We start from the raw sequence: 13981 nt of genomic DNA, 5'->3' as shown, positions 1-13981 counted from the left end.
GTCATATCATGTGCTGTGGAAGGGGCCAGTCACTGAATAAAGGTCTGGGAAGGTACTGGGCCATTGAAAAAGAGAAAGACCCTCAACAAGATGGATTGGCACAGTGGCTGTAACCATGGGATCAAGCATGGCACAACAATGACTCAGGATGATACATAATGATGCAATGTTGTATATATGTACTCTACGAATCAGGACTACACTACCAACCAAACAACAATAATGAAATATCATGTCTGTTACCCAGTCATTAGAATATACTTTAAAGTTGGTGTGAAACCTTCATTAGTAACTAATTAGAGTATATGAAACAAGTTTAGCATAGAGATTCCAGAACATTTTCATAAACCTTTTTGACTACACTTATGTTCACATCATGGTAAGGAGCATAGGTTTGTTTGCTTTTTTTAAAGAACGTTCTGCTTTCCAAGCAGTTTTTCACTATTAAGTTGAGATGTGTTCTAGTATACTTACACGCATTTGCTCACTGTACTTCTGTCCTAGATTTCCAGGATTTTGTCTTTTCTTCACTGAGCGAACTTTTTGTTTACTTCCAACAATGCATTTCCTTCTTGTAACAGTAGAATCTTAATCAAATACCAGCACAATGTAAAAAAAAATGGTATCAGTTGAGTAGATCATATACATATCTCTATCTATCTATCTATCTATCTATCTATCTATCTATCTATCTATCTATCTATCTATCTATCTATCTATCTATCTATCTAATCATCCATCTCTGCTGTAAAGTTCCAAATGATCCTAAAACCTCAGTAAGGAAATGCTGCTCTACTCTTTCATGCACTGTGGTTGGCACATAACAATGGTATGTTAAAAAAACCCCTTTGCTTCTGAGCAGTTTCAAGTCAGACCAGTAACTTCTCCAGTGTGGTGCTGGAGCACAGGGGGATTTACATGAAAACCTACTGTGGTACAGGAAGACTATGTTAGCATTCTAATTTATATTAATTACATAAAAATGAAAATGAAATTATAATTTTTCCTGGAGAAAGTGTAACCAAATTGCTCCTAGGAAGCAAGGATGGTCAAACTCTATTTCACAATTTTTGTGTATGTTCGCAGGAGTACTTGGAGAAGGGCATCATTCATGGAAAGATGGAGCTCCAGCACGAGAAAGGATATTCCTGGATGAGATGGCTTGACACAGTGACTGTGGAAAAGAGGTCACATGGCAGAGATCATGAGGTTGGCTCAGGAGAGGTCAAGGTTTATAGGGTTGCTTTGAGTCATAGTCAACTTGACGGCACATGTGGTTCAGTACACAAGGAAACCAGTTATGCAGTAAACAAAGTTACCTTGAGAGAAGAAGAGATGCCCCACAGTTGAGGGATTGCCAGTGGAATCGCCATTTAGTACTGTTTAGTGCCCCACATGTGCTAAAATTTGTGTGTCCAGTTAAGTGGGTTTATGAATCTCTTGTACTGTCTAAACGAGTCCTCACAGAATGGGAAAGCTGCTTGAAAGACTGTAGGTTTTCAACTGCATATTATTTAAGGTTTTGAGAAGTACAAGAGTACAAGGAACTTATGAGGTTCTTCATGTATTTAAAATATATTCCTTCAAAATTATAGAGCAAAACTAATACTGCAAACATTCATGGAAAAGCAAATGGCATAACTGACACATCTCTTATTGTCATTGTAACCTCTTTGCTTACCAGTTTAAGACTACTCTAAGAAAGCCTAGAAGTGGTGGAAAGGTAGATGGTAGCAGCAGGAGACTATAGTAAGAATAGAATTTGCTGGAGTTGTGTTGCTGCTGGGTTGTTTATGTTAGCAACTGGACATGATTATAGAGAACTAGGTTGTAAAATAATAGAAGAGAGGGGACCATTGATACAGAAGAGTTGCCTGAAGATATGGGAGGGGATAGGTGGTCTCGAACCATGTGCCTTCAGGATTGCAGTGCAGCTTCTTGCCACATTGTACATATACAATATATATTGTACAACTTATATTATACAACTCTATGGATTTTGACAAAAGCACAATATGTTTCAACCATTAGACAGAAGGTTTGACCTGTTCTGCTTCATCCTCTAATCTTTTTTTCGTTATAGTTTTATCTTTACCAGATGGCATATAGTTGGAATCATACAATATGTTTTTCAGACTGGCTTCTGTCACTTTACAAATAAACATCTTAAGTTTTTCCATGTTTATTGGTGCCTCAATAGGTCATTTTAAGCTTTTTATTGTGGTTCCAGTCAAAGTTTACAAATTGGGTTTCCTTCCAACAATTTGTACATTTTACTTTGTGACACTGATTGCAATACCCACATTGTAATAGCGTTTCTCCCATGTAACCCATCTTCATATTTCTTCCCCTTCCCATCCCTTATTGCTTTCTGAGTTTTTCCCTGGCAAATGCTGCTTATTTGATACTATATGGTTGATTGCTCTAAGTAGTACATTCTTGTTATTACTCTATACTGTGTGACTGAAAGTCATCGAAGTGACTTCAATTTTGTGCTTGAAGGAAGACTAAGAGCCACTGTCTTAGAAGTTCTCACAAGTCCCAATCAGGTCTGGTCTTTTCTGTGATTCCTATTTTCATCACATTTTATCTTACTCTACTGAGGACTTTCTATTGTAATTCCTTTTAGAGTGGTTAGCAGTGCAGTTGGGTACCATTTGGTCTTCAACTCAACTCAACTCAACTCAACTCAACTCACCTCAACTCAACTCAACTCAGTGCTGTTGAATTAGAAATGAATTCATAGCTGATCCTCTAGTGGTTTTTGGGAGGCTGTAAATAACACAGGAGGGGTTGCTCATAGTTCTCATTTGGAGCTTCTGATGAATTTGAACTTCCAGAGAGGCGCTGCCTTTGGGTTAATAATGCAACTCCCTAATAGACTATGCCAGTTTTAGAGTTCTGGTAATTAAAGTTCTTCTAGTCCTTTTGGTGAATAATTTACTTTCTTCATTCCTCTTTGCTTTGGATGAAGAGAAATCAACAGTTACATCATGGCTGGCTGCTTCGCAGAGTCTAAGACCTGACTTGCTACTCACTAAAGTAGGATATTGAATATTATCTTTGTAGACTACATTGCATTGACTATGGTCCTGAGTTCTGAGACTCAGCAGTTCATTCCCTTGAAGAGTTCATTTCATGCTATGATTGAATACTCCATTGAATGTATAAAGAGTTTATCCATTTACCTAATCCAAGACATCTTGTTGTTTTGTTCCTGTCGAGTATGAACCAACTTTTAAGTCTGGCAGGTTTTTCAGAGGTTTTGAATTGCACTGGAGATGATTGTCCATCATTCTCCTGAAGAGCAGCTGGTGGATCTGAGCCCTATGCCTTAGGGTTGACAGTGAACCTTCTTACCATTAGGCCACCATCTTAGTTGTCTCCAATTTTTGGTAATTATGAATAAAGCTGCTATAAACACTTGCATGTTAGTTTTTATGTGGACATAAACTTTCATCTTATTTGCTCATGTTTAGCTTTATAAGATATAAAAACAGATAATCTTCCAAAGTAGATGTACCATGTTTCTAATAGCAATGAATAAGACTTTCTGCTGCTCTATGCCCTTCATATGGTCACTGTGGGTTGTACTTTTCTCATCTGCACCTAACACCACCAACCATGTCCTTACCAGCATTTGATGTTGCCAGTGTTTTCATGTCAGTTATCTGAGTATGTATGTGGAGTCTGTGGGTATTACATTTAACACATTTGGCTACCAATCAAATGAATGAGTTTGAGTCTTTCCAGAGATGTCACAGAAGGAAAGCCTAGTGATTTGCTTTGGGGAAATTAGCCACTGAAGATTTTATGGGGGATGGTTTCACTTTTACACACATTCGGGCCACTATGAGTTGAAGTCAATTAACTCAAAGAGTAACTGGCTACTAGAAGGGGAGCATTATCTCATGACTTGGCTGTCTTTTGCTTTTTAAAAGTTTCACCTTTCTGTGTATATACTAGGGAGAACTCTGGTGGTATAGCCATGGGGAATTGTGCTAATCCAAAGGTGGGGTCTCTCTAGAGGTCTGAATCCACTAGCTGCTGCATGACAGAAAGATGAACAATTTCCTTCTGAGGGATTTATAGCTTCTGAAAACCCACCGGAGGGTTGGCTCAGTCAGTTCCAATGCTCCTGATATAGAACAGCCACATTTCAGAAACAGCATCCTGCCCTCCCTTCACCAACCAGGAAGCTCTCTGCACTGTAAAGTTCTAGGTTTTTTACTGACACATCCTTAATTCTAATGGCAAAGAGTTTGAGCTTTATGTAAGAGACCACAAGAAACCAGAATGAATCGATTAGTCTCCCTTACTGGTTGAGTAGCTGTGAGGCAGCTCACTCACTCATTGGTACTGAGTTAGAACTGACATTCCAGTGCTGGAAATGGCACAAGAGGACATTTCCCATCTTTTTCCTGAGGAGCTTCATATGGACTCTGCCACCCTCTGTCTTTGCTTATATGAAAACCCTTTGGAGTAATTGGGGTGTCTTGGTCTGGGATTTTGAGACCACACTAGATTTGTGTTGGTGAGTGGGGGCTGACCAGACTAGAAAGCACACATCTAGTACAATGCCAATTAGCTTCAAGGGTTATGGTTTAGTTTATCACAAAGGACTTGCCAATAAAAGCCCAGAACTTTACAGGTTAGAAGGTTTTCTAGTTGAGTGAGATGCCCTTTGAGCTGTGGCAGCTCTACAGCAAGAACATTCCTCACTTTTGGATCTCTTTCTTATGATTTTAATTTCTATTCTTTTACTATAATAAAACCAGTAGTTACAATAACTCCTTCGAGTTTAGTACATTAACTCATCTAAGAATAGTATTCTTTTACCTAGTGACCTCTGACCTCACTATGAGTAATTAAGGGCTAAGAGAAAACATGACATGTGTGGAGCTGGTGTTAAAAATTATGAAGATGTGGCAAAGTGAAGATACGTTTGATCTCTGCCTTACAATCAGCTTTATGCTGATTTTTATCCATGACATTATGTTCTCAGAAAGTCTGCTCTTGAAGTCTGTTGCTAATGCCAGAGCAGTAATTTTGACTAGACTAGGGGGTAATGCACTTACTGCAGAGGGTCAAGGACTGCAGCCTTCAATATGGACTGAGGATCAATGTCAAGAAGACAAAGATTCTCACCACTGGACCAATTGGTAGCATCAGGATGGATGGCCGAGAGATTGAGATTGTTCACAGCTTCAGTTTGCTCAGCTCCACGGTCAACACTCTTGGCACCAGCAGCCAGGAAATCAAAAAACGTATCGTGATGGGAAAGTCTGCTGTTAGGGACCTCTCTACTCAGGAGCAACGGTGTCTCTTTGGAGACAAAGGTGCGCCTGATACAAGCCATGGTCTTTGCAATCACTTGTTATGCATCAGAGAGCTGGACAATGACTAGGGAGGACAGAAGGAGAATTGATGCCTTTGAGCTGTGGTGCTGGAGAAGAGTTTTGAGTGTACCATAGATTGCCAAGAAAACAAACAGATTCACCCTAGAGAGGGTTAAACCAGGCTATTCCTTGGAGGCAAAGATTCTGGGGCTTCGTCTGACATACTTTGGACATGTTGTAAGGAGAGACAGGTCTTTGGAGAGGGACATCATGCTGGGTAGGGTAGAGGGACAGCGCAGGAGGGGAAGACCCTCTATGAGGTGGATTGATTCAGTGACTGGGGTAATCGGGATGGGTGTGTCAGAGGCAATGCGATTGGCACAGGATAGAGCAGGGTTTAGGGCTGTTGTACATAGGGTCGCTATGAGTCGCAAATGACTCAACGGCACTTAACAACAACAACAACAGGGGGTAATGCAGTCAGGCCTCAGAAAGCCTTGGCCTTAAGACTGGCAAAGACCCTTTATATATATTTGTTGCTGCTGATTGTCTTGTAGTCAAGCATGACCTAGTCACCCTATGAACAAAAGGCCTGAAGCCCTTCTACAACTATGGACATTTATCAAAGTTCATAGAGTTTCCGGAGGCATATTATTTAGGAAGTGGATGCCACTCTTCATTTTTAAATATTAAGTAAACATCTCAAAGGACCATGTAAGTGAACTGCTCTAAATATTTTAAACACCACAGATTAACCTTGTATCCCAGTAGCATCATTAGTTACTCATTTATTCACCAACATTTATTTATTTCCCCCTCTACTCTCATTTCTCAGGTCACTTATTTTCACGTCCTCTGTACTCATCCTCTATTTCCTCTTCTTTAGCTTTAGATGTTGGTGTGTATGTTTGAATAGCAGTTGTATTAACAGGTCTTCCTTGTATGTATACACATAGTATATTTTCACAACACTACTTCAGGCTGGATCTTGAATTTGTCTTTTTAACTATGAACACAACATCATTTCTTCCACAATTTTTAATTTCTGGTACAGTAGTCATGTTTGTCTGCTTTACAGTGGCCAAGATCAGTGCATCTCAGCTCACTAATGTTTGTTTTGTTGTGTACCACAGAGTTTGAATAGACCCATAACTGACCCTCCAGTGGGTTTTCAGAGGCAGTTAATTGTACAGGAAGAGACTGCCTATCCTTTCTATGGAGCAGCTGAGGGTCTCAAACTGCATGCCTTTGGGATTAGGGAGCAGCTTTTCGCCACTAGGCCACCAAGACTCACTGTTGTTGTATAATGCCTTTGTTGTTGTTGTTATGTGCCATCGAGTCGCTTGCGACTCATAGCGACCCTATGTATGAGAGCCCTAAACGCTATTCTATCCTGTGCCAACCTAGCCATCTTAAACGCATTCATTCCCACCACTTCAGTCACAGAATCGATCCATCTCATCAAAGGTCTTCCTCTCCTTTGCTGCCCCTCTACCTGCCAAACATGATGTCCCTCTCCAAGGACCAGTCCCTCCTTGCAACATGCCCAAAGTATGTCAAATAAAGCTTCAGAATCCTTGACTCCAAGGAGCATTCCAGCTTCACCTTCGTCAGGACAACCTGTTTGTTCTCCTAGCAGTCCATGGTATATTCAACACTCTTCTCCAGCACCACAGCTCAAAGACATCAATTCTCTTTCTATCATCCCTATTCACTGTCCAACTCTCTGATGCATGGCACATAATTGCGAAGACTATAGCCCAGATCAGGTGCACCTTAGTCTCCAGCCTGTTGTCGTTGCTCTTCAGTACTCTTAAGAGGTCCCTCACAGCTGACTTTCCCAATGCAATTCATATCTTGATTTCCTGGCTGCTGTTACCAAGAGTGTTAACTGTGGAGCCAAGCAAACAAAAACTGTTAACTATCTCAACCTCTATCATCCATACTGATGCTGCCAATTGGCCCAGTGGTGAGAATCTTTGTTTTCTTGATGTTGAGCTTCAATCCATACAGGAAGCTGCAGTCCTTGACTTTCCGCAGCAAGCACTTCAGGTCCTCCACAGTTTCAGCAAGCAGGGTTGTGTCATCTGCATAACACAGTTTGTGGATAACTCTTCCACCAATCCTGATGCCACATTCCTCCTCATACATACAGCCCAGCGTCTCGGATGATCTGTTCTGCATACAGATTGAAAAGGTATGGAGACAGAATCCATCCCTGATGGACCCCTTTCTTGATTTTGAACCATCCAGAGTCTCCCTGCTCTGTTCTGATGACTGCCTCTTGGTCCAAGTATAGGTTTCGCATTAGTATGATCAAATGTTCTGGGATTCCCATTTTTCTCAGAGTCAGCCATAACTTTGACTGTGATCCACACAGTCAAAAGCCTTTGCATAGTCAGTGAAGCACAGGTAGACATTCCTCTGGTATTCTTTGCTTTCTGCCAACATCCATGCAACATAAGTATAATATCCCTAGTACCACAGCCTCTTCTAAATCCAGCCGGCACATCTGCAGCTCTCTGTTGACATATTGTTCCAAAGGTTTTTGGATAATCTTCAGCAAAATCTTGCTTGCATGTAATATTAATAATATTGTTCGATAATTTCCACACTCTGCTGGGGCACCTTTCTTTTTTATGCATTCTATTTCATTTCTGACATCCTCCAATTTTCCTAGATTCAGTACTTTTGCATTATGCAGATGATACAACTTTGCTGCTTAAATAAAAGGGGACCTCGCTGCAGAAGATTAAAAAGACTATGGCCTTCAATATGGATTACATCATGCAGACAAAAATCCCCACTTCTGGGCCAGTAGGCAACATCATGATAGATGGAGAAAAGATTAAAGTTGTCAGTCCTTTCGGCTTGCTTAAATCTGCAATCAATACCCTTGGTACCAGTAGACAAGAAATCAAAACATATTACATATGGAACATCTGCTATCAAGGACCTCTCCATGGTGTAAAGAAACAATTATGTTAAATACAAGTTGTGGCTGATTCAAGTCATGGCTTTTTCAATTACTTGTTATACATAAGAAAGTTGGACAATTATTAAGCATGACAGAAGAATAATCAATGCCTTTGAGTTGAGATGCTGGAGAAGAGTGCTGGATATCCTATGGAAAGCCAAAAGAACAAACATATCCTGTAGAAGGAGCCGTCAATGTGCTTCTCGGAGGTAAAGACGGTGAATCTTTGTCTCATATATTTTGGGCATGTTGGTGAGAGGGGTTGATCCTTGGAAAATGCTATCATGCTTGGAAAGGTGGAGGGTCAGACAAAGACAGTAAGACTTTCAACAAGACGGACTGACACAGTGACTGTAACTGGCTCGATTATATCAGAGATGATGAAAATGGCACAGGGTAGGGCAGGGTACTGATCCATTTTTAATAGGGTTGCTGTGAGTAATAGTTGATTCTATGACATCTAACAACATGGACCAGTTCTGAAGAATGTTTTTGCTCACTGTTAGGATTTCCAAAATCATCTAGCAAAAGCCCTATTTTCATAAATGCCAAGCTGGCTAGTCAACTAACTATACAGCTTCCTGAGCTCTCATCATTTCCTCCCATTTATTAACAACTCTGGCATCTGGTAAATGGTCTACCATTTCATTTATTGTTTGCTATCATACAGGAAATTAAAAATTCATGGATATGGCCAACCTGTCACCATTATCTCTTTAAACCTTCTACACTGTCCTGCTTCAACTATCATTACATACCATAATCTAGAGTTTGTCATCACATGTAACAATTTCTAAAGTAAGTATTTAAATTTGATTCCAGCTCTCCTATTTTTCCTTTGTATTTGTTCAGCTATTCCAACTTTTCTACTTGGGATCATTAGTCCATTAATTTTTCTGTTTTCTTATGCTAGGTCATCAGTTTTCATGTCTTCCTCCTTTTACTAAATGATAGGAAAATATTATGAGAGAAAAAATTTTCTTCAGTCCTATTTCCCAAATGGGTTTTAGTATATGAGACAACTGTTTTATGACAGAAAAAAAAATTGGCTTCTAGTCTATTTCTTCTGGTACTGTATCCTATAAGGAGTTGAACTGTTAACTCAAAGACCAAATTGGTTTGGATCTACTAGTGACTCAATGGGAGAAACTCATGTGCAATTTATAGCCTCTGAAACCTAATGGAAGATTCAGTTGAATGTCAGTTTCCACCCGATGGCAATGAAGTGTCTATTCCCTCAACTGAAGAAAGTGGCTGCAGGAGGAGTCAGCTTACTGCTAAGCACAATGGCATTCTACAGAGAATTAGAAAAAAAATTCTCTGTCATGTGTACTACCTTAAGTACTAGTGACATAACCCACAGTACTAGTAACATAGTCCACAAGAACTGGCTCTAATAACCTAAAAGTCATGCCTGTCTGCAGATTCAAACCCACCAATGGCTCTGTGAGAGAAAGATGGCTAACTTCCTTCCATCCCTGGGGATCCAATGAAGGTTGAGCTATGAGCTGGTTCTGACTCAATATCAGTGAATTTTGAGTTTACAAATGCTATGTATAAGGTGTTCTGGTGGCATAGTATGTAGTGTTATACTCCTTACTGAAAAAGTCAGAGGTTTCAATCTACCAGCTTCTCCAAGGAAGAAAAATGAGACATTTCTTCCTGTTAGGATTTACAGCCTCTGGATCAACAGAAACCTGATGGAAGGTTGCTGTAAGAAACAGGAAATTAATAAGATGTATTGTAACTACATTTATACACATATTTAGAAAATGAGAACAACAGCTTTCTCTGTGATTACCTTGATATATATATTTCTACAATGATCGTGGTGTAATTACAGAATAACAACATGGGTCAAGAATCAGGCCTTATTCCTTGTCTTCCCTCTTTTAAACCAACAAGAAAAAGTCGTGGGATATACCCTTCAAAACTTTAGTTACAAGCCAGAATAAACGACAATATTAGAGAGGCCAACTGTTTCTGTATGGTTAAGTGTGATAATTCTATCAAGTGTACATTTCCATACATCAACAGAAATAATTCCATATGATTTTTAAAAAGTTGTATCTTTTATCTATACAAAGAAATGCATTTATTCTTACCAGCAGTCCTTCCATTTAGACCCAGAATATTTTGCCCTCTTTTCCACCTGGGAACAGTGTCTTCTCCAGGAGTTTTAAGAGCCATGTTGTGATGGTTTTCTTCATAAACAGGGCATTTCTGATTGCAGTATAAAGCCCCATCTGGCAGAGCCACTGTTGGAGTGCCATTTAAATGACTTAGTTTTGCTAAGGTTTGGCACTCGGAAGTATAGTAAGAAGGAAGAGAGGGCATCACAGTGACCAAGTCAGAATGACCATCTAAGAGGAGAGGACTACTTTCCTGAGTTCCCTGATGCAAGTGATAGTCCACTGGAAGTGCACATTTTGAATGAAAACAGTTACGTGTAGTAATGTCTGGAGAATTTTCAGGCCTTACTGATTGATACTGAAACTCTTGTATGTTCTTCCCATTTCCAACATTTGATGTGGATTGAGGAGGAGGAGAAGAAGGATGAGGTACAATTACTTTCCCCTGAGCATGCAGAAAGGTTTTGGCTTTGCTTTCAGAACTTCGCTGAAAGACAGGGCTTTTCCTGTTCGTGTTTCGAAAGCCTGACTGGACTTTGGCAGACCTTGGTCTTCTAATTACAGATGAGCCCCTTCTCTGTGAATTGGCTTTCTGAGTTTTAGAATCATCATTACATGCCAGGGATTTACACTCCTCTTTTTTTGAGGCTAGCCAGGCTTGTTTAGTAAAGTTATAACCCGAAGGCACAGGGAAATAGTTCAAAGGCACAGGGTCTGCTTCAGATCCTCCTAAAGGAACATTTTCAGAGATGGAATCATTCTTGGGCTTTCCTCTATCAGCAGAATTTACAGCACAAGCAGGAACACTAATGTTGCTGGAAGCACCACTTTTAGTTTGGGTGTGAAATTCTTGACAGCATTGCTGAGATATTTCTGTTCTACTTTTAAATGAATGACTTTCCTCAGCGTTGTTTTCTTTGATACTAATTTCATCAAACCACCTCAGTTTTTTAATAGTCTTAGGAATCTCTGTACTTTTCCCTTTTTGTTTTGTTAATTCAACACTATCCCTGATAGCTGCTGCTTTTTGATTTCCAAACTTATAATCTTGGTTTATAATTAATGCCTTAAAGTAACGATGGTCATATTTAGATTCTTTCTTTAAAATACTTTTAAGAAGCCTCATATCATTTTGGTTATGACTGCTATATTTAATTTTCATGTGATGATCATCTATGTCATACTTGGAAATTGCATTAGATGTTTCAGGTATTTTCTGTACTTTGTCTTTTGAACTGGTGTTGTGAGGCAAACATACAGTTTGAAGAGCTGAAAATAAAGGCAATTCTTTCTTGTTATCTTTAAAATATGGCACCCTTTTACCTTTAACTTCTTTCAATTCACCTAATGTATCAGAACACTGCACTGGGTCAATTTCTTTTATGTGCACACTGTCCGTTGGTAAAGGTCTAGCTGACTGTGCATTAGGTGGCAAAACCGAGGGTCCTGCCACTGCTTCAACTGAAGCATGAACTGAAGTTGTTGTATTTTGCTGAGTTAATCCAGAATGTTTCTCTTGGTCTATAAATGTAGCAACTTCTCCAGTTACTGACTCTGATGTGGTCCAGGCTTTACTGAATTTAAATGTTGGGCTTCCTGTAACAAATGGTTTCTCCATTTTGAATGCTCTGGAAGAGGAGTCAGATGTCCTAATAGCACTAGTTTCAGAACTGTTTTCATTTTTAATATTTTGTCCAAATACATGAGGACTATTTACCAAGACTACAGAATTATTAGCAGCATTTGTAGTTCTTTCTATAATTCTATTCAATACAGGTGAATTCTGTTCTTTATTATTAAGAATTTCACAAGAAGATACTAGAATATCTGAGAATGGTGTGAGAGTCTGAGTATCTGGATTATCTAAATTTATAAGCCAGTTATTTATATGCTCAGTTTTAGAGAATGATAGTTTATCTTCATCAAAGCAGCTTAGATTAGCTGACTGGAGATTTGCTGACTTGAGCGAAATTGAATTTTGAGGGATTGATGGAGAAAAGTTCTTATTAAGCGTTAAATACATTTCTTCATGCTCCACAGCTTCAAGACTGTCTATACTTGAAAGAGTTTCTGAATTTGTTATCTGATTAACTTCATCACAAAATTTCTGGAAAAAAAAAGAGAAAAAACATTGTTTTATAGCCTGTTGTTATGTGCCATCAAGTCACCTGTGTTTTATAGCCTAGACATTTTTAAATGCCAAAACCAATAATTTAACATACCAGGTACTAAGCCCAGTTCTCCTTAGCAAATAAAATACAGTAGTATGAGTATATATGTATAGGTTTTTGGTCACTTAACACAACAGGAATGTCACTTAGAGCAATAGTCAGGGTGAAAAATGTGAAGTGAATGGAATTAATAGTATTTGCCTTAATTTTAACTCCTAACACAAGTACTCAATTATTCTTTCTAACTATAATTACAACATAGAAAATAATTTTATTGTTGCTAGTCTATTTACAGTATGGAGTTTGTTACCAGTCTCTTAATAATTTACTAGCAAGAAAAATCCTGGGATATTATTTCAAAGCTTTAGCTTTTGGTCACTGAAACTAAGGAGGACCTGAAGCATTTTGCTGCAGAAGGTCAAGGACTGCAGTATTCAATAGGTATTGCATCTCAACATGTAGAAACAAGGATTCTCACCACCAGGTGAACTGGTAGCATCATGACAGATGGAGAAAAGATTGAGCTTGTTAAAAATTTCATCCTGCTCAGATACACAATCAACATTCTTTGCCCCAGCAATCAGGAAATCAAAAGATGAGTTGTTTTGGTAAAGTTTGCTGTCAGGAACATTTCCAGAGTGCTAAAGAACAATGATATAAGTCTAGAGACTAAGGTATACCTGATCAAGCCTATGGTCTTCTTAACTGCTTATTATGTATAAGAGTTGACAAGATTAATGATGATAGAAGAAGAATTGATGCCTTTGAGCTGTGGTGATGGAGAAGAGAACTGAACTGACAATAGGTATGTCCTGTAGAAGGTAAAGCCAGTTTGCTTCTTGGAGGCAAGGATTTTTGAAACTCTGTCTCATATCTTTGGGAATGTTACCAGGATGAACCTGTCCTTGGAGAATGACATCATGCTTAGAAGAGTAGAAGGTCAATGCAAGAGGTGAAGACCTTGGATGATATGGACTGTCACAATGATTGTGGCAAAAAGGTCAAGTGTGTCAGAGACAGTGAGGTTACTGCAGGGTAGGGGAAGGTTCAGAGCTATTGCTCAGAGGGTCACTGTGAGTCATAGTTGACTTGATGGCATATAACAACAAAAACAATCAATCTTTTACTATTAAATATGATGTAAATATAGGCTTTTAGCAGCTGAATTTTGATTCTCAGTTGAGTGAGTATTTAAAAACGTGTGTACTGGAAAATGTTTTTTAAAACCATACATTTGGAAGCTGAACAACACCTTGCTCGAACATGACTGGGTAGTAGAAGAAATAAAAAATGAAATTAAAAAGTTTCTTGAAACTAATGACAATGAAAACACCACTTGCCAAAACCTCTGGGAAGCAGCCA

At 39.0% G+C, this 13981-nt stretch overlaps 1 protein-coding gene across 1 annotated transcript; it reads right to left on the bottom strand.

Moving 5' to 3' along the window:
• Positions 1-474: 474 nt before the first annotated feature.
• KIAA1377 (KIAA1377 ortholog) lies at positions 475-12555 on the bottom strand (the record flags this gene model as incomplete). Its single annotated transcript, XM_006903430.1, has 2 exons — positions 475-587; positions 10422-12555. Coding segments are annotated over 2 exons (2247 nt in total), but the record flags the coding sequence as incomplete, so codon positions are not given.
• Positions 12556-13981: the final 1426 nt, after the last annotated feature.

Source organism: Elephantulus edwardii, unplaced genomic scaffold, assembly GCF_000299155.1.
Source record: "Elephantulus edwardii isolate Elephantulus edwardi_28Jun2011 unplaced genomic scaffold, EleEdw1.0 scaffold00855, whole genome shotgun sequence".
NCBI classification, from domain to species: Eukaryota; Metazoa; Chordata; class Mammalia; order Macroscelidea; family Macroscelididae; genus Elephantulus; species Elephantulus edwardii.
This window is presented reverse-complemented; position numbering and strand designations above follow the sequence as displayed.